This window comes from Leucopleurus acutus (assembly GCF_964270905.1).
Source record: "Leucopleurus acutus genome assembly, chromosome: X".
Classification (NCBI taxonomy): domain Eukaryota; kingdom Metazoa; phylum Chordata; class Mammalia; order Artiodactyla; family Delphinidae; genus Leucopleurus; species Leucopleurus acutus.
This window is the reverse complement of record NC_139148.1, coordinates 14,647,600-14,671,105: the sequence shown is the minus strand read 5'-3', so window position 1 is coordinate 14,671,105 and position 23,506 is coordinate 14,647,600. Positions and strand designations below refer to the sequence as shown.

At 39.1% G+C, this 23,506-nt stretch overlaps 1 protein-coding gene across 1 annotated transcript in view; it reads left to right on the top strand.

Annotated features, from left to right (window-relative positions):
• Positions 1 to 2,019: 2,019 nt before the first annotated feature.
• SCML2 (Scm polycomb group protein like 2) overlaps positions 2,020 to 23,506 on the top strand; it is a gene marked incomplete at its 3' end in the record, with an annotated part of 66,340 nt that continues 44,853 nt past the window's right edge. Inside the window, exons 1-5 of the mRNA XM_082864111.1 lie at positions 2,020 to 2,059; positions 5,049 to 5,117; positions 9,649 to 9,719; positions 10,524 to 10,758; positions 14,300 to 14,388. Coding sequence (XP_082720237.1) covers positions 2,038 to 2,059; positions 5,049 to 5,117; positions 9,649 to 9,719; positions 10,524 to 10,758; positions 14,300 to 14,388 — 486 coding nt within the window. The 5' untranslated portion in view covers positions 2,020 to 2,037. The remainder of the gene's footprint in view (positions 2,060 to 5,048; positions 5,118 to 9,648; positions 9,720 to 10,523; positions 10,759 to 14,299; positions 14,389 to 23,506) is intronic.

The following is a 23,506-nucleotide window of genomic DNA, read 5'->3' as shown; positions in this document are numbered from 1 at the left end:
AGTGCCTTTGTTCCCTACCTGGATTACAGCTCGTCTCCCTTTACTTTCTGCTTCGATTCAGCACTCTCTATATATTTCACTTTTTCTTTTGCTGCTAGGCTATAGTCCTTAATTGACAGCATCTTCCCAGTGGTATCAAATAGCCAATCCATTTAATTATTTCAGTCTGACTTTCAGAGGAGAAGTCTGGGAAGGAAAGGTAATGCTTTGCAAGTCATCTGTGTATGGGTGGCTCCTGAGAGACTATAGAGGGAGATGAGAGCCCAGAAGGAATCTGAGCAACTCCAGCATTTCATAATCAAGTAGAGGAGGCAGGCTCTTCTTTAGTGTCCACTCATTTTGTACCTTCAGCCTGAAATTCCTCTCTCATTCTTCTCTGTTCATTGAAATGCTCACCTTTAAAGTACCAGTTTACCTACCATTTCCTCTGAGAAGGCTTCTTATATATTCTCAGTTCACAGTACCTCCTAACTTCCCAAAGAACCTGTATTTTATCCTGCTTTGTTAGATAATTATTTATTTATCTGATCTGATAATTAAATCTGATCTTTTTTTCTATGAGTTTGTTTCTTTGTTTTTAAAGTGTAATTGACCTACAACACTATGTTAGTTCCTGTTACACAACATAGTGATTTCATATTTCTGTACATTTCAAAATGATTACCACGGTAAGTCTAGTTACAATTATGATCTGTTACCATACAAAGATATTACATAATTATTGACTGTGTTCCCCACACTGTACATTTCATACCTCTGACTCATTTTTTGTAGCTGAAAGTTTGAGCCTCTTAATCTCCCTCACCTTTCTTTCTTCCTCCCAACCCCTTCCCCTGTGGCAACCCCCTGTTTGTTTTCTGTATCTATGACTGTTTTTGTTTTGTTATGTTTGTTCATTTGTTTTGTTTTTTTAGATTCCACGTATAAGAAATCATACAGTATTTGTCTTTGTCTGACTTACTTCACTTAGCATAATACCCTCCAGGTCCATCTATGTTGTTTGCAAATGGCAAGATTTTATTTTATTTTTTATGGCTGAGTAATACTTCATTGTGTATATATATCACATCTTCTTTATCCATTCATCTGTTTATGGACGCTTGGGTTGCTTCCATATCTTGGCTGTTGTAAATCATGCTGCAGTGAACGTAGGGGTGCATATATATTTTTGATTAGTGTTTTTGTTTTCTTTAGATAAATACTCAGGAGTGGGGTTGCTGGATCGTACAGTAGTTATATTTTTAATTTTTTGAGGAGTTTCCATACTGTTTTCCATAGTGGCTGCACCAATTTGCATTCTCAACAACGGTGCACGAGGGCTCCCTTTTCTCCACACCCTCACCAACACTTGTTATTTGTTGTCTTTTTTTTTTTTCTTTTTTTCTTTTTGCGGTATGTGGGGCTCTCACTGTTGTGGCCTCTCCTGTTGCGGAACACAGGCTCCAGACACGCAGGCTCAGCGGCCATGGCTCATGGGCCCAACCGCTCCGCGGCATGTGGGATCTTCCCGGACCGGGGCACGAACCCATGTCCCCTGCATCGGCAGGCGGACTCTCAACCACTGCGCCACCAGGGAAGCCCTATTTGTTGTCTTTTGATAATAGCCATTCTGACAGGTGTGAGGTGGTATGTCATTGAAGTTTTGATTTGCATTTCCCTGATGACTAGTGTTGTTGAACATCTTTTCATGTGCCTATTGGCCATTTGTATATCTTCTTTGGAAAAGTGTCTGTTCACATTCTCTGCCCATCTTTTAATCGGGTTGTTTGTTTTTTTGATGTTGAGTTGTATGAGATATTTGTATATTTTGGATATCAACCCCTTATTGGATATATTATTTGCAAACATCTTTCACCATTCAGTAGGTTGCTATTTCATTTTGTTGATAGTTTCCTTCACTGTGCAAAAGCTTTTTAGTTTGATGTAGTCCCATTATAGCTGATTTGTAATAATACCACCATTCAGAAATGTATTACGTTAAGAGGAGGTAGTAATTGATTTTTCACCTTGTAGGAAAGGACACCAGAGAGGGATACCATGGGGCAAACAGTGAATGAAGGTAAGATTTACTTGTCTAAAGATGATAAATGTTTTTATTTATTCATTGGGAATGAGTATCTTTTGGTAGATTGAATGTTTGGGGGAAAAATGCCTTTTTAAAAGTAAAGTTATAGAAGACGTTAGGTGCTTAGAATTGGAATTTTAGAACTGAATAGCTATTAAAGGTAATCTTGTCTTCCCTTCTTAGTTTTATAAATGAGAAAGCTGACACTGAGGGAGTTTAAGTGAACAGGTCATATAACAATCTGTGACAGCCAAGATCACAGTCCAGATTTTCTTACTCTAATATGGGTGATTTAAAAAATGCTTCATCCTGTCCTGCTCTAGTGAGAAGTTTGCTCACTGTCCCATGAATATGCCACACTCATTTGCACTCTCTGTTTTGAGTTGTGTTTTCTTTCCCGTTAATACATTCTTCATACCTTTGTTGTTCTAAATCCTGTTCTTCCTTCAAGACCCAGTTTAAGTCTTCTGTCTCTCATGACTTTTTCTCTGGCTGCATGCTGAATGTTGTGCTTTGCTATTTCCATTTTTGTCAAGTGTATTAGTTTAGTATAGTCTCTGTACCTAGATTCTTAGCTTCCCTAGAGCAGGAACCAGGCCTTTATAATTTCACTTTCTTTCCTATTAGAAAATCTTACTGTAGAACTATTTAGTAAATATAAATGTGTACTGTCTTCATACTATCCAAATTATTTAAATAGAGAGCAGCCCATACATCCCTGTCGAGTGTTCACGTATCTTGAAGAGTCACTCAGTCATAACCAGAAAGTAGATCTGTTACCTTAAATGGTACACCTGGCATCATTCATACATTCTTTTTTAAGAAATTTGTCACTTGACAATTCAAGCATCAGTAAGGGTAAAACAGCAATAGATAGAAACACATGAAGTGTGGTTAAATTCGTTAGTTCATAATGATACTAAAAAACAAAACAAAATTTATTTGTCATCTGTGGAGAATGGTAGGGATACGACTCTTTTTTTTTTTTAATTTTTAAAATTTTTTGGCTGCACGGCATGTGGTATCTTAGTTCGCCAACCAGGATCGAATCTATGCCCCCTATATTGGAAGCACAGAGTCTTAACCACTGGACCGCCAGGGAAGTCCCACGGATACAATTCATTATCTTGAAAACTAGAAAATAAAGGAAAAGAACAAAGTGTTGATTGTGACTTCCCTTTGTGAGCTCTACCTCAAGGTAACTGAATGGTTGAAGAGGGGAGGTTTCTCTCTATAGAAGTTTTCTGGCTAATAAAGACAGGACGATAATTAGAATCCCTCCATTTTGCAGCCACTAATGAACTAATGGATCTAGGCAATAATCATCCATGGCAGCTCATATCACAAAAAGAGAGAGAACTAGGTATATTAGGAACCCCCTGTGAGAAGTACCTATGAAGTCATCTTCTCTCTTCCTCCCAAAGAAGCCAAACCTGAATCTGGTTAAGCTCTTCTGGCTCGAAATAGCTATACGAATTAAGAGAAAATATAAGGACCAGAAGAACCCAGCATTATGAGGAAGTAGTCAGCAAACTCCAGGTTGGAAAAATCTGAACTGGTATCATCGGCAAAAAAATTGCTAGGGGAAGGGGGAAAAAGAAGGAGGAGGAGGAGGAGTCTATAGATCAAAAGAAATTTAAGAAATGTATCTGCCATTGCTCTGTATGGACTTTATTTGGGTCCTGATTGAAACAGACACATTTAAAATATTTAGGACAATGGGGAAAATGAGAATACTGACTGCTTATTTGATAATATTAAAGAATTTTGGTTAATTTTTCAGCATAATAATAGTATTATGATTAATTTTTAAATGAGTCATTTAAGAAATATATACTGTAATAAATGTGGATGAAATACATCTTAGACTTGAAGTCCCAAGGTCCAGTACTGTTAGAGTTCCTCAGCCTAGCACAGAGAAAAACTTTGCCTAGTCCATTGAATTACATTGTAATTTAGCTTCCTTTTTTTTTTTTTTTTGGCGGTACGTGGGCCTCTCACTGTTGTGGCCTCTCCCGTTGCGGAGCACAGGCCCCGGACGCGCAGGCTCAGCGGCCATGGCTCACGGGCCCAGCCGCTCCGCGGCACGTGGGATCCTCCCGGACCAGGGCACGAACCCGTGTCCCCTGCATCGGCAGGCGGACTCTCAACCACTGCGCCACCAGGGAAGCCCCCCTTTTGTTTTAAATTCTCAAAAGCATGCGCTTTATTTCTGAGGCACATTAATCTGAACATTGTAAGGATCAGCCTAGCTCATTTTGGTTTGTTCGTTCATTCATTTAACAAATGCTCAAGGGTGTTCTGTATGCCAGGTCCTTTTCTAGGCACTGAGGATACAGCAGTGAACAAAGGAAACAAAGTAAAATTTAAAAATTCCTGATCTTTTGGAGCTTACATTTGAGTGAAGTGAGACATACAGTAAACAAATAAGCAAATTATAAGGTACATTATGGGCTTCCCTGGTGGCTCCGTGGTTGGGAGTCCGCCTGCCAATGCAGGGGACACGGGTTCGAGCCCAGCTCTGGGAAGATCTCACATGCCGCGGAGCGGCAAAGCCCGTGTGCCACAGCTGCTGAGCCTGTGCTCTAGAGCCCTCCAGCCACAACTGCTGAGCGCACGTGCCACAACTACTGAGGCCCACATGCCTAGGGCCCATGCTCTGCAGCAGGGGAGGCCCGCGCACTGCAACGAGGAGTGGCCGCCGCTCGCTGCAACTGGAGAGAAGCCTGCACGCAGCAACAAAAGACCCAACTCAGCCAAAAATAAAAATAAATAGATAGATAAATAAATAAATAAAATTTAAAAAAAGGTACATTGTATATTGGAAAGTGAAGTCCTATGCAGAAAATGAGGATATTAATTATAAAATTAAAACTGGCTTCTATTAGAAAATAGTTTTAGTTTATGGTTTTTATAAGTACTCTTTCAAACTGTTTCTCTGGCCTTCTGTTATTTCTCACTATTTTCTTTCTTTTTTTTTAAGAGTCAATGGATGCAAAGAAGGAGAATCAAGAGAAGGCTCCTCAGTCAGGCACATCTTCTGTGCAAGATGGTAGGTTTTAAATTAGTTCAGTACAACATATTTTTCTTCCTCACTCAGTGTTGATATAAACTCTTCTCTTACTGCTTTTGGTATAATCTCTGTATAGTAAGCTCCTGCAAATATAAAATCTAAGCAATAGGAAAGGTCAAAAAGATAGTGTTTAATTTTGGAAATTTTACTTTGGTTTCACGTAGAGAGGGATTAAGTTAAAAGATAACCCTGTATTTCAGTGCAAATGTTGCCAAATTAAAGATATATAGTTATTAATTACCATGAATTACCAATTTAAAATAATTTGATTATTAATAAAAACTCTTCTAACACTAGAGTCAATGTGAAAGTCCTTTTTTGATGGTCAAAAGACAGTCCAGTGGATTAAAGCTTAGGCATTGAGGGGGTCTGACAGATCTGTTCTAGAATCTTGGCCTCATTCTTTACTGGCCTTGTGACCTTGGGCAAATTACTCAACATTCTTAGTCTCCTTTTTCTCCTGTGTAGCACAGGGATAATACTACTTATCTCGTGGAACTATTAGAATTAAAGAAAATGAGTGTAAAGCACCTATTATAATGCCTAGGCTTATAGTAAATGTTCAGTAAATGTTAACTTTGTTTATGAAGTCTGAGTTATTAATTCATGTTTTAAGTTTTTTTTATTGTGAACAGCATGTATATAGCACTACATCAGAGACTCAGGAGATAGAATCTGACTCATTGCACCTGCTCTTAAGGAAAATGAGAAAATAAGTCATACATAGACAAAAGGCTGAATTTAAAAAATACTACAGCAAACTTACCAGAGATTTCCAGGCAAACCTCTTGCCCCTTGTCTTTCTGTTGTAGCTGCCCTGCCAGCCCTACTCTTGGAGTAAGTAGTTCACCCATGACTTTCTGTTCCTACAGGAAGATTGCCTATAGAGGTAATCCCCATGGAGTCATTCTTTCTCACTGTAGCTGTGTCCTCAGTGTTTCCTTAGCTCTCTTTCTCATTGGCCTTGTTTTGTTCCTCAGGTCTTCCTTCCAACCCCCAAAACCCTCCAAAGGAAATGGAGGCCATTAGGTTAGAATGTTCTTCCTTATCCCTACAAATTCCTTTCCATTTTTTTTAATATAACAGTTTTATTGAGATATAATTCGTATATCATACAATCCACCCATTTCAAATATACAATTCAGTCCTTCTCAGTAGTACATTCCCAGAGTTGTGTAACCATCACCATAATCAATTTTAGAACATTTTCATCACCCTAAAAAGAAATCCTGTACCCAATTAACAGCCACTCCCCATTTCCTCCCAGTGCCTCTCCCTAGGCAACCACTTATCTATTTTCTGTCTCTATAGATTTTCCTATTCTGGAAATTTCATGAAAATAAATTTGAAAAAATATATTCTTAAAGGTTGAAACTAGTTAACTTTTCAAAATTCTCAAACTCTATGTTTGAGAAATTCTGATTAAAAATGATATTACTTAATCAAATTGACAGACATCTGCAGATATTTCTCAGGGCTCTCACTCTAACATCTCATTTTAGAAATCAGTGAGTGACTGCTGGAAGGTAAGCTCCAAGAGAGCCAGGATTTTTGTCTGTTTTATTAACTGCTGCATCTGCAGTACCTAGTACAGTGCCTGACACATACTGGTGACCTTCTATGGGAATCCATTGATGAATAAGACAGACATGATTCTTGCTGTCTTTGAGCTTAAGTAGACATTAAACAAATGCCCAGTTACAGTTGTGATAAATGCTATGAGGTATTGGGTGCTGATCATTCAGCTGAGAAGCTTCAAGCTCTAGATATTTTGCCCATTTTCTTTACATAGCCTCTGAACCCAAACCCAGCACTGGTAGAAGACATTATGATTCTGATTTACTCTGGAGAAGACTGGGGGGGCCTCATAGATTATGTTCAGTTTGCTGAAATGTGTTTGGGTTAATGTATGGACTAGAATAGAGTACAAATCAAACAAGAAGGACCATAAACATGTGCAGGTAACAGATCACAAAGTTATGTATGTACATCTGTCTCATGAACAGGTCTATGAGTTCCCAGGGCTCCTTTCTGAGAGAGGGTAACCCCCCCCCCACCCAAATCTGTCAGTGAGGATAAGATGCAGAGGCAGACGGGAACTTCATGCTTGTCTGTGACTTTGACTGTTTTGGCTCCTGGTCAGCAATTCCAGCTGTGATATTGTAGATGTATCAAATCTAAATTAGTAAAGCCTTTTGCTATGTGTGTTTCCCCCATGTTATTGGCATTCTCTCATCATATGGACAACCAAGCTGAACGGTTCTGTGGACTAAAAATTTTTGCCTTATGAATAAAGAAAAAAATTAAGGCTCCAAAGGTTAAATTAACTAGCAGTGCAATAGAAAATAATTGTATTATGGAGCACTGGTATAAAGGATTTGCTAGTTCAAATTATAGCCCATTAAGACACAAATGGTAATAGAATATTTTAAAAATTGTGTTGGATAAAGTATTTTCCAGTGTCGTTGAAAAATTTTACAAATGTAACTGGTTTGTGGAAGAGTCTTAATTAAGTTCTTTGAGGTATAATTGTGAAATGGTTTTGATTTCTCAGTCATTATTTTCAACTTATACTCCTTTCTTCCTGGTATGGTGGCTCCTTAATGACATCCTAGTCAGATTTTTTCCCCCATTCATGTTTTGTTTTGTTCTTCTTTTGTAATGCTCTCCAAGGTCATATGGTGGTAGAGCTTCAGTTAGAACCTTGGGTCTCTTGATTGTCAGGTTAGTGCTTAGGAGGTCACTGAAATAACCTGGTCAGTTAAATTTTGGAACCACAGATCTCAGTTTTCACTTTTAATAAAGCTATCCAGTATTCTTAAGTTTAGGCACAACTATGACATTTAGTTTTAGAATAATAACATAAACCATTTATTGAGTTACTTGCATGTGTACTACTTCACTTAGTTCTCAAAATACCTTATATCATATGTATTACTTTCCTCATTTTATAGGTGAAGGAACTGAGGCTGAGAAAGTGAAATGACTTGCTCAGGGTCACATAGCTAGTAAGAGGCAGAGTCCGACTGAAAGGCGGCAGGTTCATCTCCAGAGCCTGTGTTCTTGACATTCTGCTGCATACCTTTCAGCACTGTGGTAGTGCTTGCTTTACATTATCTGGAAGAAGAATTAAACCCAGTATTTTTTCTTTTAGTGGAAAAATCTCTAAAAGGGTATACAGTGTTACATATGACATGCTTAATACCACATATAATATGTGTATATACACATATAAATGCATACTTTCAGGTGACAGTGGTATTCTGAAGCTGGCTCACATCAGCTTGGGAGAGCCAGTGGTACACATTTCTTCCCAACTTTGTGGTTGGTGACTTTACCTTGGCACCTTGCAATCAGTCAGCCATGGTGGTAGTATTTATACCACAGAAATCTGCAAACACTACCAGTCAGGCTTTTTGTTTGTATTTTCTGGAAAGTTGGCTGTTAAACATTTATTAGCAGTATGTAAGTGGAACTGTTATATCCTTTGAAGGATATATAAGAGGCTAGTAACACAGATTCCCCTAGGGAGGGAACTGTCGAACCCAATATTTTTATAGTGAGGAAATTAGACAAGAGTATAGAAAAAAACGTCATGGTTGATGAGAATTCAACTTTGTATGAATTAATAGTACCTTTAATACTGCTATCAAGTCTTTCAGTGTCTTGGCAGTGTGACTGGCACAGTGAATTGAAGTGTCCAGGCAAAGTATACTGCTTTCTGACCTTCTCTTCTAGCATTATAATATATCATGAAGACTGAGTGAGAGAAAGGACAGCAAGAGTTTGTAGAAAATATAGATAATTACAACAATGCATATCAGTCATTGCACTGACGACTGGTTTCTGCTTTGTTCTGCTACCATATTCTTAACACCCTGGATGGGGATCTAATAGTCAATTGAGAAACAATGCTGGTTCTCAGAGTTTTTCTTTCCATAAAGTATTGCTTTATTTCTGCTATACCACACATCTAAACACCTTTAGATCCCTGTGAAAAACAAAGGAACGCCTTCACAGTAATGGGATGAAATGGTAAAAACACGTCTTGAGTAAATTTATATTTGAGACATATGAGTAGAATTTGCTATTACTCTATAAAAAGTCCTTTAGTTATTTCTAGAGTTCACATTTTTGGAATCACTGTGCTGCAGTCTTCATTTCATCATGATGATCTGGATTGTAATTTATATCAGAGCTGTTATTAGGAAGTTGTCTTATTTTTTATTTCCATGCTGGTAGTCAAATGTAGATCAGGAAATTTGAATCTGTTCTCTAAGAAGTATTTCTTTGAAGAGATATGGAACTAAAACCCATTTTATTCCTGAAAGTTAGTATACATATTATATGTATTAATGGGAATTCCCTGCTGGTCCAGTGGTTAAGACTTGGCACGTTCACTGCTGTGGGCCCAGGTTCGATTCCTGGTCGGGGAACTAAGATCCCACAAGCTGCATGGCATGGCCAAAAAAAGGAAACAACAGAACTATTTTTGCGTGTTTTTTTCCAGATGATTTTAACTGGGAAAATTACTTGAAAGAGACTGGATCTTTAAGTGCTCCTTCAGAGTGTTTCAGACAGGTATGCCAAAATTCTGTAGATGTCATGTTGTATATATTGATGTAAACTATTAACTTGTTGAAGGGTGCCTGTGTGATTGTTAGGTTCTAGTAGTGTGAGGAGATAGTGGGATTGTGTTAGTGCTGCTTAAGAACCAGATGGTCTCTTTGCATCCATTCATTAAGAATTTACTTTATGTCGGATCTGGAGAGAAAGACAGACATGTAAATAATTAATTATGAAAAGTGTGATAACTATACTGGGAGGGCTTACAGAAGAGGTGGTTATCTGAGGTGATTGGGATGAGGGGAGGGATATTCCAGGCAGAGAGAACATCCAAAGCAAAGGCACGTGGGTGTAAAAGAACCTGAGTGTTAAGGGATGGTATGGAGTGGCTGAAGCACAAAGTGGATAGAAGTGATAGTATGGGAATGAGATTAAGGTGTGGTGGCTTTTAACCTGTACTGAGGATTTGGACTTTATGTTAGGCAGTGGTGAGCTGCCGTTTGGCTTATTTTAAGGGGGATGGCCTAATCATATTCTTATTTTAGAAAGCCACTCAGGATGCATTTTTGAGGCTGTATTTGGGTTGCCTGGAAGTGGGCAGATTAGCAAGACCAGCAGTGGGCAGCCAAGTCAGGCTGCATGTCAAGCCAAGGAGAGGGTTTGGAGAAGATCTTTTTCTTAACCCTTATAGCTCTTACTTTGTTCACCAACTGCTGTGACTGTTACTTAAAACGTACTTAAAAATCAAACTGACCATTTGATTTTCTTATAGTTGATGCGTTTTAACAAAATTTTATTTATATGTATGTATATATATAGTCCCAGATTCCACCAGCTAATGACTTCAAAGTTGGTATGAAACTGGAAGCCCATGACCCTCGCAATATGATTTCAATATGTATCGCCACAGTCGTTGGAATTACTGGTGCCAGGCTACGTTTAAGACTGGATGGTAGTGACAACAGAAATGACTTTTGGCGGCTTGTTGATTCTCCGGACATACAGCCTGTTGGGACATGTGAAAAGGAGGGGGACTTACTTCGGCCTCCACTGGGTAAGGATAAACAGTTCTTAAAATAACATATTTTTGTTAATGTAATATTCAATAGAAATAATTTTAACTGGCCTTTTAAAAATCTCTTCTTCTGGGCATTCTTACATATAGATAGTCAGGTGGTTACTGTGGAGAATGTATGAGAAAGTAACTCAGTACCATATGTTACAGAGTTTCACCTAAGTACATATTTGGCATTTGTGTGCTAAAGGTTCCCCACTCCAGAGCAAGACTCATTCTGCCTTAAAACTTGAAATGTCAAAAGCAGCTCTACTGGATTACACATGCAGATTCAGAAACCCTTCTGGGGGAGAAGTTTGTAGCATTTGATATGAGTCACTTCCTCTCTCAATATTGTCTAATGAGCCATTCATCAATTTTGGTATGGGGATGAGCACAGCAGAAGGGTATGATTTTACATCGGGACTCCAGTTTCAGACTTGGAAATTTCATTACACCTATGTGGGAAGAAGTCATGGTGAGAGGGGTAGGAGTCAGTACCTATAGATCTTTGAAAAGGAGGAGATGGATGGAACTCTTCAGCAAAGATTTTTAATACAAAGCTCTCAATTTTGACCAGGTTTTTAAAAGGTAAGAAGTGTGTGACACTAATTTTGTGCAAAAATTTTCTCTTTTAATAAGAGTACCATGGTATTCTGTAGAATATAAGGATTTAGTTTATTACTTCTACATTCTGAGTGAATGGTGGGTATTGGCTTTTGTTTCTTTACAATGCTAAAAATGAAAATTCTCTATTATAAAGCACAGTGAGAGAATGGATTTTTTTTGTCTCCTACTAGTGAAAAACTCCCTGAGAACCAAAAATGTAAGATAATAATAACTACTCTTTTAGCAATATCTTTTTATACTGTCCTTGCTGTAATTGTTACTTATTCCTAATTTGGTTTAAAATATTTGAAAAAACTAATCAGAGATGTGTTATTCCAAGAAGATGGTTTAGGGTGTATGTGTTTTATGCTTTTCCCCTTTTCTTTCTTCATATCATTCACATTTTTCGTTGTTTATTTTTATAGTATTTCTTAATTCATACAGAATTCTGTAAGAGACATAATATAAACCTGAGACTTAGTTCTTCCCTGTTTGGATTTTATTTCTCTGTTTACAATATGATACTATGTGTTTGTATTTTGTTTAAAGGAAACATAGCTATTGTGATTGTCAGCATTTCAAACACATAACCAAGTTTATAATCATTCTTTTTTCAAATTACTTTTAGAGTTTATTAATTAAAAATATGAAATAAATAGCAATACATGCTGATGAGTGTGTTTTTTGACAGCACATAATAAAAAAATACAGTTTTTGCCAATTTGCTCATCAGGCGCTTTTGAATAGTTTCCATTTTAATATAACACAACTTATTTCATTTTCCTTTTTAAAAGCTTTATTTATTTAAACCTTAAAGGTTATTATTTAAAAGTGTTATTTTTGTTTTTTTTTTTTGGCTGCGTTGGGTCTTTGTTGCTGCGCACAGGCTTTCTCTAGTTGTGGTGAGCGGGGGCTACTCTTCGTTGTGGTGCATGGGCTTCTCATTGCAGTGGCGTCTCTTGTTGTGGAGCACGGGCCCTAGGCACCCAGGCTTCAGTAGTTACAGCACGCAGGCTCAGTAGTTGTGGCACACAGGCCCTAGAGTGCGTGGGCTCAGTAGTTGCGGCACACAGGCTCTAGGGCGCACGGGCTTCCGTAGTTGTGGCGTGTGGGCTCAGTAGTTGTGGCACACAGGCTTAGTTGCTCCGTGACATGTGGAATCTTCCTGGACCAGGGATCGAACCCATGTCCTCTGCATTGGCAGGTGCATTCTTCACCACTGCGCCACCAGGGAAGTCCCTAAAAGGTTTTTTTTAAAGTTTCAACATACATGGAGAACAGTGTACAGCTTATAAATGAACACACTTGTATAACCAACACCCAAATCAAGAAATAGAACATTGTCAGCACCCTAGAAGCCCCATTCCTGCTGATCCCCAGTCATATCCTCCTCCTTCCCAAAGGTAACTACTGTCCAGACTTCCTAATATCATGGATTAGTTTTATCTATGTTTGAATTTTTAACGTGCACTTTGATCTTTTTTGACGTTTTAATCTATGTTTGACTTTAGGCCATTAAAGAATTAAGAAAAATGCTAAATTAAAAAAGAAAATCGTGGTACATCATGTAATAGGATAAGATGGGGGTTAAGAGAAAGGCATAAGGACCAGAGAATGATTCTTATGTACTATTCTAACCACAGTGTGGAGAATCCATGCTGTGGATAACTATTTATTATATATCACTAATAATACTGATTTATTTTAAGAGAGTGTGTAACAACCCTCCCCCATTTTTCCCTAGCAACAATTACTTTCCTAGTCAGATTAAGGGTGTTTTGGTACATGATTATTATAGGATGACTTTCTGTCTGAACTTCCTTGCGTATTTTATCCTATTGATGGACCCATTGCCAATGTGATTCATGTGCCTCCCTATCTTAATGCATGTATTCATCAGGGATGCATGCCAAGTTCTCACCAATTCTGGCATCAAGGGAGGCAAGTGTTGCATGTAACAGATTGCCCCCAGAAAATACTAAAACTAGCAGATCGCTGCTCCCTGCTACACATGCCAGATGCTGTGATATTCACCATTAATTGATGAGATCTCTAGAGAAGACACCTGTTGAGTCTATTTTGATAGTATCTGATAAAAGTTCTAAGATAAGATCATTTAGTGAGCAAAGTTTACTAAAGTGAGAGCTGTCTTTTTTCCCAATATAATGTATGAAAAATTTCAAACCTACAAAAAAGGTGAAAGAATTTTGCAGTGAACCCCCACATACCCACTACCTAGGCTCTACCGGTTATCATTTTACTATACTTGCTTTATCACTTATCTGTCCATCTGTCCTCCTGTCGATTCATCAGTCCATCATATTTTTAAATGCACTTCAGGATAAGTTATTGACATCAGTGCATTTCTCCTAAATACGTTCGCATGCATATCATTAACTAGAGTCCACTGTTTATTTACAGGTTTTTTCCTTTTGAGGCGAAATTTACATATGGTGAAATGCACCATCATAAGTGTACATTTGCTGAGTTTGACAGAAAACTGTCTTTTGGAAAGGAAATAAGGCAGAGGCTCTGAGGAAAAAGAGGGACTGGAAGTCTTTTGCGGCCTTTTTACCCTGCGTGTGTGTGAGATTGTTGGTGGGGAATGGAAGCTCTCCTGGGCTCTGGCTTGGATTTCTCCTAGTATTGCCCATTCCCAACATACATGTGTATGTTGGTGAACCCTAGCTAGTGGCTTCTTTAAGATGAGAATTTCTACCCCCACTGTAGCATTCTTGTTTAATAGTACAGTGGATACAGTAGCACTGATTGGAAGGTACACCAGCTCCTCTTGCCCATTTCCTGAGTTCGTCAATAAGAAAGTCATTCTCTGAAGGAGAATGGTAAATGAAACATTTTTTTTAATACCACCTTGCTGTAGTATCACAGGGAGGCTTTTTAAAATTGATTTCTGCTTTATTTTATAAAATAGGGTACCAGATGAACACATCATCTTGGCCAATGTTCCTCTTGCGAACACTGAGTGGATCTGAAATGGCACCTGCAACATTCTTTAAGAAGGTGAGAAAAATGTTATGAAAAGCTTCCATCAACTGGGCTGTGGTTTTATTGTTTCAGTGGGTGCTTAAATGCTTTGTCTTCTCTGATATGGAAAGCAAAAATGGTTTTAAAATTACTTGATTGGCAAGCGTATTAGTCTGCTCGGGCTGCTGTAGCAAAGTACCACAGACTGGGTGGCTTAAATAACTGAAATTCATTTTTTCACATTTCTGGAGGCAAGAAGTCCAAGATCAAAGTGTCATCAGGGTTGGTTTCTGGTGAGGCCTCTCTTCTCAGCTTATAGTCTTTTCGCTCTGTCCTCACATGGCCTCTTCTCTCTGCATGCGTGGAAGAGAGGAATCTCTGGTTTCCCTTTCTCTAGAAAAGACACTAGTCCTATGGGCTTAGGGCCCCACCGTTAGGACCTCACTTAACCTTTATTACCTCCTTAAATGTCCTGTTTCTAAATATAGTCACATTGGGAGTTAGGGCTTCAAATTATGAATTTTGGGAAGATGTAACTCAGTCCATAACAGTGGCTTGAACAGAAATTTATTTTCTCACAGCTCTGGAGGCTAGAAGTTGAGATCAAGGTGTCAGCAGGCTTGGTTTCTTTTGAGGCCCCTCTCCTTGGTTTATAGATAGTCGTCTTCTCCTCTTTGGGAGGAAAAGATACATGAGCTACGTATCTGCATCCTAACTTCCTCCTCTTATGAGGACATTGGTCATATTGGATTAGGGCCTACCATAATGGCCTTATTTTAACTTAATTATCTCTTTAAAGACCCTATCTCCAAATGCAATCACATTCTGAGGTACTGGGGTTAGGACTTAAACATATGAATTTTGGCTGGGTGGGGGGTGAGACACAGAAACACAATTCAGCCCGTAACAGCAAGTCATAAAAAAGGCTCAGTTTTAATCATCCAGTAGTCAAAATGAATTAGTACCTTCCTTCTTGACCTCAGATACAAAAAGGGGTACTCTACTGGAAGCAAATGTTTGTTATTATTTTTTATGTACCTTCAGAAGTGAAGCTTCGCCTCAGTTTGCTATGTTAGTGGTCTCTCTGATATTGGAGAAAATGAAAGTTGAAAGTTGAAAGTTGAAACTTTCACTTGAAAGTTACTTGGAGAGATTTGGTTGCAGAAGTAAAAGAATGTTATAAACAGTCATCAGAAAGAATTTGTTACAAGGAAATACTTGTTATATAACAAAGAGGGAAAATTCCAAAAATAGTTTATGCTCTTGAGAAAATGTTGAAAGAGTACACTGTGTTAAGAAACAATGAATGAAAGCCAAGTTTTAGTTAAATTACGGGTCAAAATATTTTTCTCACTCTCTGTCCTCATTGTTTTCTCAGTCACTTAAATTTTATTACAACCATTCATATCAGGAGTGGTAAACATTGATTGTACGTTTTAAAAACTTTTCAAGAAGATTAAAGATATAAAGATGTGCAGTGTCATTTGACATGATTCCTGCATTGCAAAGAAAAAATCTTGGAGTATAGCTTTGAGCAGCATGAATGCTGTAAGTGGGCTTGCCCTACCAGCAAGGGGCACAGGTGAATGCAATCCCTTTGGGCATTGTGAAAGCATATATGAGGATAGCTAACAACAAAAGAGATGTTTAGTAGTAGTCTTTATTAAATACTTACTAGCTTAGGCTGTGGCTTTAGAAAAGCCACTGGATCTATTTTACTTATTAAGTTGCTTTATCAGCTAGTCACATGCCACATGTCACATTATGTTTTTCATTTTTAATATTATAAAAGTAATTTACCTTTGTGTGGGGGGAAAAATCAAACTATATACTTAACTAAAGTGAAAAATGAGTGTCCATTTATCCCGTCCATTCCTCCGTTCTACTGTTCTCTCCAAAATGTTCTTCTTGACCTTTATCTGTGCATTCACAAACATATATGGGCTTTTATTTCTTAAACATAAATTGGAATATATTTTGTGATTTAGTTTTTCCCCTAAAATATGGATTTTTTTGAAATTTCCATTTCGTTTCATATATATTTTAGGTTGTATTGTACTCTTCTGTGGTATGGATTACCGTAAGTGATTTAACCTCTCCCTAAGGATTGATGTTTAGGTTGTCTCCATATTCTTGTTTAAATCATCTACAGTGGACATTCTTATAGAATGTTCTATAGTTCATATAGAACTTTTTATATAAGTGTGAATGCCTACATTCTTAGAAGTAGAATTCCTGGTTCAAAGGGAATGTATGCTTTAAGTGTTGAAATATACTGTTAAATTGCACCTTAAAAGGGTGTTCCAAACTATGCTCCAGTATTAGTGTATAGATATATTCATATTCCCACACCTTTACTAGCAATGAATATTATCTATCTTTTAAAATTTTGTAAATCTTTTTTTGGAGGTGGGAATGGTAATGGTATCCCATTGTAATTTGCCTTGAAGTGATTACCAGTGAAATTGAACTTTTAAAATGTGTTTAATGGCCTTTTATTTTTCTGTGAATCACCTGATTATAGCCTTTGCCTTTTTTCTACTGGATTTCTTTTCTTACTCTTACTGATTTGTGGGGTGCTCTTTTCAGCCAAGCTTGGAACTTGGCCAGGAGCCATCTTAAATCCTCACTCCTCCTTGCCCTGGCCTCTGGATAGCCAATTAATTAGGAAGGCCCACCTACTTAGCTTGCTAATTATTTCTTTGTTGTGTCTCTTCTTTCTAACCTTAATACCACTGCCCCTTGTGCAGGCTTTCCTCTTGCCTAGACTGTTCAACTAGCCTTATAACTGCCTATAATTGTCACCCTTAAACACAACTGCTAGAAATATCTGATACAGAAGCCAGATCACATCATTCCATACTTAAAACTCCTTTGAAGTTACCATTTGCATTCAGGATGAAGTATAAGTTTGTTAATATGGCCTTTAAGGTGCTCTGTGATCTATCTGGTTTACAGTTGCCACTTCTTGCTTTGGATTTTATGTTCTGAATTGCTTATAATAGCCTGTCCATACCATATTCCTTTTTTTAGGCTGATTATCTCTGGTTAATTCCTATTTTTATTTTAAGATTCATTTCAGGCATTAAATCCTCCAGGATACCTTCCCTATTTTTGCCTCTGTATTCTTATACTTCTGTAGCGCCTTGTGCATATGTCAGTCTTTTTAAAATAAATAAATTTATTTATTTCTTTATTTATTTTTGGCTGTGTTGGGTCTTCATTGCTGCATGCGGGCCTTTCTCTAGTTGCGTCGAGCAGAGGCTACTCTTCATTGCGGTGCGCGGGCTTCTCATGGCGGTGGCTTCTCTTGTTGTGGAGCACGGGCTCTAGACGCGCGGGCTTCAGTAGTTGTGGCTCACGGGCTCTAGAGTGCAGGCTCAGTAGTTGTGGCGCATGGGCTTAGTTGCTCCACGGAATGTGGAGTCTTCCCGGACCAGGGCTTGAACCTGTGTCCCCTGCATTGGCAGGCGGATTCTTAACCACTGCACCACCAGGAAAGTCCCCCATATGTCAGTCTTTGTGGTTATTGGATTATATTATTATTTTCACTGTCTCTTGGTTCCTAGACTGTGAGTTCGTTTTGAAAAGTTAATATGGCTTTGTATTTGCAGTGCCTATCATACGTCCTGGTATGTACTTGTTTGTTCGATGAATAAAGAAAGGATGGGGGAGTACAGGAAGATGAATACATAGAGAGGGAGAAGATAGGTTTAGTTTTTGACATGTTGAAGTGCCTCTGGGAAGTTTGAGGAGGAATGACTACCACCAGACATTAGACATAAAGTATTTAGAACCTAGAAATAAGGTTTGGCTTGGGTACGTGGATTTGGGAGTTTTCAGCTTAAATGGTAGGGGTGGAAGCCTTGAGCATGAATGAGCTAGTCCAAAGAGAATATATAGAAGGAGAAGAGAAGAGTGCCAAGTTTAGAACCTTGAGAAATACCCACTCACCTTCATGATGTATAAGTACCCATATCAGGTACTTAGTAGAGGTCAGTTAAAAGGAAAGCTGATTCTTGACTATTTGGTAGATAGGAAGTTCATCAGTTACATTAGCAAGAACTGAAGACCAGCTGAAAAGTGTCCCCAGATAGAGTTAAATTTGTAATTGTGGGGGCAGAATATTGATAGAGTTCATTCCTGATGGCCTCGATTTACTGTGAAATAGGAAACTGACAAAGGCTGGAGGGAAGGATTCATACATTGATTGAAAGTCTACTATATTCTAACACCAAGGCAGAGAGCTTACTCTGTGGTTTAGGAGAAGGTCAGTTAACGAAGTAATGAATGTATAGTGAGGAAACATTATTGGTCTTAAGGCAAATGATAAAAGTTTGGAATAGGTGCCATGTGGGATGGGAGAGGGATCGACCTAGGGACATATGACAGTATTTTGGAGGGTTCACCTGAGGATGAAGACTAAATATGTGTAGCACTACATGTAATAAGCATGTGGGACTTTTCTCCAGCAGTGCTTGGAAACTGAGAATAAATAGTAAAGTGGATGGTGATATTGAACTAAGGTTTGGAGGTAACAGAACAAGGACAAGGGGATAAGTTGGTTTGGGGTGCTGAGAAGAAAGTGGTGATATGATGCACTGTAACCTGGATGTGAACGGGTGTGATAGAATGTTAGAGTGTTTGGTCCTCTTCTCTTCTTTTTTTTTTTTTTAAATTAATTATTTATTTGGCTGTGCCGGGTCCTAGCTGTAGCACGTGGGACCTTTGTTGCTGTGTGCAGGATCTTCATTACGGCATGCGGACTCTTAGTTGCGGCATGCATGTGGGATCTAGCTCCCTGACCGGGGATCGAACCTGGGCCCCCTACATTGGGAGCGTGGAGTCTCAACCCCTGGACACCACCAGGGAAGTCCCCTCTTCTCTTCTTTATACAGTGGTTCTCAACAGGGGACGTTTTGGGTTATCACAACTGTGTGTGTATGTGGGTGCTACTTATACCTAGTGAGTAAAGATCAGGGATGCTACTAAACATCCTACACTGCACAGAACAGCCCCTACAACAGAATGTTCTGGTCCCAAATGACAGTAGTGTCATGTTCGAGAAACTCTGATCTGTATTAATTCCTTGGTGATCTCATCTAATTCCTGGCTTTAAATACAGTTTGTATGCAGGTGACTTTCAAATTTATATTTCCGCTCCAGATGTTTTGCTCCCATCTCAGACTTGTATATCCAGCCTACCTACTCAGTATCCCTACTTGGATGTCTAACAGACATGTCAAACTGCTCCACCTGCAGCCTTTCCCATATCAGCGAGTAGCAACTATCCTTCCATTTGCTTCTGCCAAAAACCTTGGTGATTATTTCTGTCACATACTACATCCAGTCCATATGGAAACCCTATTTGCTCTACCTTCAAAATATATTTGAAATTCAACCAGTTATTGCCATCTCCGTTGCTATCAGGCTGGAACAAGCTGCCTTTATCTCTCACTTGGATTACTGTGGTAACCTCTTCATAGATCTCTTTATTTATAACCTTACAGTCTGTAGTCAACACAGCAAGCAGAGTATTCCGTTTAAAACATAAGCGAGGGGCTTCCCTGGTGGCGCAGTAGTTGAGGGTCCGCCTGCCAATGCAGGGGACACGGGTTCGTGCCCCGGTCCGGGAAGATCCCACATGCCGCGGAGCGGCTGGGCCCGTGAGCCATGGCCGCTGAGCCTGCGCGTCTGGAGCCTGTGCTCCACAGCGGGAGAGGCCACAACAGTGAGAGGCCCGTGTACCGCAAAAAAAAAAAAAAAAAAAGTGAGATTATATCACTCCTCTGCTCAAAACCACCCAGGGGGCTCCCTGTTTTACTCAGAGTAAAAGCCAGAGTTCTTACAGTGGCCTCCACAGCTCTACATGATACGACCCCTCACTCTCTCTCTGACCTGTTTCCTACTGCCCTCCCACTTGCATACTGCATTTTAGCCACTCTCTGCTTCCTTGTTCTTCGAATATTTCAGACACATCTCCTGTTTTAGGGCCTTGGCCCTGGCTGTTGGCCCTGCTTAGAACACTCTTCCTTTAGATAACTGCATGGTTAATAATCACCTCCTTCAGGCTTCTGTTCACATGTCACCTTCCAGATGAGGCTTGTCCTGATTACCTTGTTTACAGTTGCACAACCCCTCCCCTACATTGCTCTCTGGATCTCCCTTTACTCTGATCTTCTCTCTGTCTCTGTCTCTGTCTCTGTCTCTCTCTGTCTCTCTCTCTCTCTCTGTTTTTGCAAAGCACTTATCATATAACATAGAATATATTTTACTTATTATGTTCCTCATCTTTCTCTTTACTAGCATGTGAGCACTGCAAGGTGAGATTTTTATTTTGCTAGCTAATATATATCAAGAACCTTCAGTAGTGTCTGGCATTTAGTAGGCACTCAGTAAATATTTGTAAATGAATAAATGAAGGTTAAAGGACTACAATTCTTGATGAGGTCAAAGAAGTAATTGATTAAAAGTAAGGAAGTAGAAATTAAGGATAGGAGTTTGTGATCACAGGTAGACTCTAGGAATGTAGCTGTAAACAAAGCTATAAAAAACTCCAGGCTTTATGGAGCTTACCTTCTAGCTTGGTAAATTTATAGTAAGCCATAATAAATACATGTGTATTATGTTTGATAGTTGTATATGCTAAGGAGAAGGGAGGGTGACATTTTAGATAGGTTGGCCAGGAAGGTCTTGCTGAGAAGTTGCCATTTGAGTGAAGATGTGGAGAAAGGGAGAGAATGAACCTTGAGACTACAAGGGTAAAAATATTCCAGGCAGAAGGGTAATGTAGGTAATGCTGAGACTGGCTTCAATCACAGGGATATGTAAAAAAGTAGCCTGTAAGGAGGACCATATTGTAGGTAAGCAAGGATGGAGGTTAAAAGGCCATTCTTTGCTAGCCACCTTCTAGAACAGAATCATTTTCTTACAGTAAAAGAGAATGATCCCTTGTTTATTTTAGCTATTGCTTTTGCAAATTATATCTTTGTGTTTAGGAAGTCATTCAAGAATGGATGATGACAAACTATATATATTTTAATTAATTAATTAATTAAATTTGGGGGCTGCATTGGGTCTCTGTTGCTGCGTGGGCTTTCTTTAGTTGCGGTGAGTGGGGGCTACTCTTCGTTGTGGTGCACGGGCTTCTCACTGCGGTGGCTTCTCTTGTTGCAGAGCACGGGCTCTAGGCGTGTGGGCTCTAGAGCGCAGGCTCAGTAGTTGTGGCTCACCAGCTTGGTTGCTCCGCGGCATGTGGGATCTTCCCGGACCAGGGCTCGAACCTGTGTACCCTGCATTGGCAGGCGGATTCTTAACCACTGCACCACCAGGGAAGCCCATGAACTATATTCTTTAAAAACATATTTTAGGGCTCGAGCCCTGGTCTGGGAAGATCCAACATGCCGCTGAGCAACTAAGCCTGTGAGCCACAACTACTGAGCCTGCGTGCCTAGAGCCCATGCTCTGCAACAAGAGAAGCCACCGGAATGAGAAGCCCGCACACCACAACGAAGAGTAGCCCCTGCCCGCCGCAACTAGAGGAAAACCGCGCACAGCAACGAAGACCCAATGCACCTAAAAATAACTAAATAAGTAAATAAATTTATTTAAAAAAAAAACAACACATTTTAAAGCAACTTTGTATCATTACCTTTTGTGGACAGCAGAGGGAACCATTTTGCCAGTTACCTAAATCTGGAAGGAGGTTGTTTTGAGATAAAGTCCTTTCATTTACTGTGTTATTAAAACAGTAGTTCCTTTGATTTTTTTAAAATAAAAATTTGTTTTCTCCTAGAGCTTTATTAATATTTATTTGTATGGCTGTACTTATGTAAGAAAATTTGATAGAGTTTTCATGAAATTTAGAAGAATTAATACAGTATGAAAATCTTTAGAGAATAAATTGCATTTTGTCTGTAATCATTTTCTGGTTTTTGTTACTTGCCAGCCAATAGTGACATTGATAACATACTGTCATATTGGGATTTCTTTTTAGATTATACATTTGAATTTTAAAATTAGTTCTGTTTCTCTTGTCTTGACTGTCTTAAATCTGTTTTGTAGCAGAAAATGTATATTGCCATTTGATCTAGTTTACTTTGCTATGGAAAGACTTACTCTTACTCTGTTGAATGACAGTGTAAGGCCCTGTGATCCTTATATGTGTCTTGAATGTTTTTTGCATTCTGTGAATGTCTAGCACAAATATATCAACCTCCATGGTTATACTTTGTAAAATCTGCCCCCCCCTTCTTTCCATGTGTAATAACTGATAACGGACCTTTGGCCCTTTCATGAAGTGTCAGTATGTGACTCTGCTTCTTACTTACCAGCTATTTATCAAATACTTTGATCCTTGATCAATCTAACTTTTGCCCTGCTGACTTTCCGGGTGGGTTTTTTTTTTTTTTTTTTGCGGTACGCGGGCCTCTCACTGTTGTGGCCTCTCCCGTTGCGGAGCACAGGCTCCGGATGCGCAGGCTCAGCGGCCATGGCTCACGGGCCCAGCCGCTCCGCGGCATGTGGGATCTTCCTGGACTGGGGCACGAACCTGTGTCCCCTGCATCGTCAGGGGGACTCTCAACCACTGTGCCACCAGGGAAGCCCTTCAGGGTGGTTTTAAGAATCATATTAAGAGTATGTAATTAAAAGGACTTTGAAGGCTAAGAATTAAGGAATTTTCAGATTGCAAGGCTAAAGGAAACAGAGAAAGCATGGGATGTTGAGATGGGTTTAAAGGAGGCTTCTTTTTTTTTTTAACATCTTCATTGGAGTATAATTGCTTTACAGTAAAGGAGGAATTTTTAAAAGGAACCAATCTACCAGATAGGTTTTTAAAATTATATCTTGGTGAAAGAGTTAGTTGAGAGCTCATTTACTGTTCTCCAGGTGATTCCTTGGTTCATTCATTTAAAAAATGCTTACTGTTGGGTACTGTGCTGGAAATAACAATATGTAAAAGATGTGATACTTGGTTTTAAGAATCCCTTTGTCTCATAGAGGAGTGAACACATTTTACTTTTTAAGTTTTTGGCCACACCCCACGGCATGTGGTATCTTAGCTCCCCAACCAGGGATTGAACCCACACGTCCTGCATTGGAAGGCAGAGTCTCAACCGCTGGACCGCTGGGGAAGTCCCAGAGGAGTGAACAC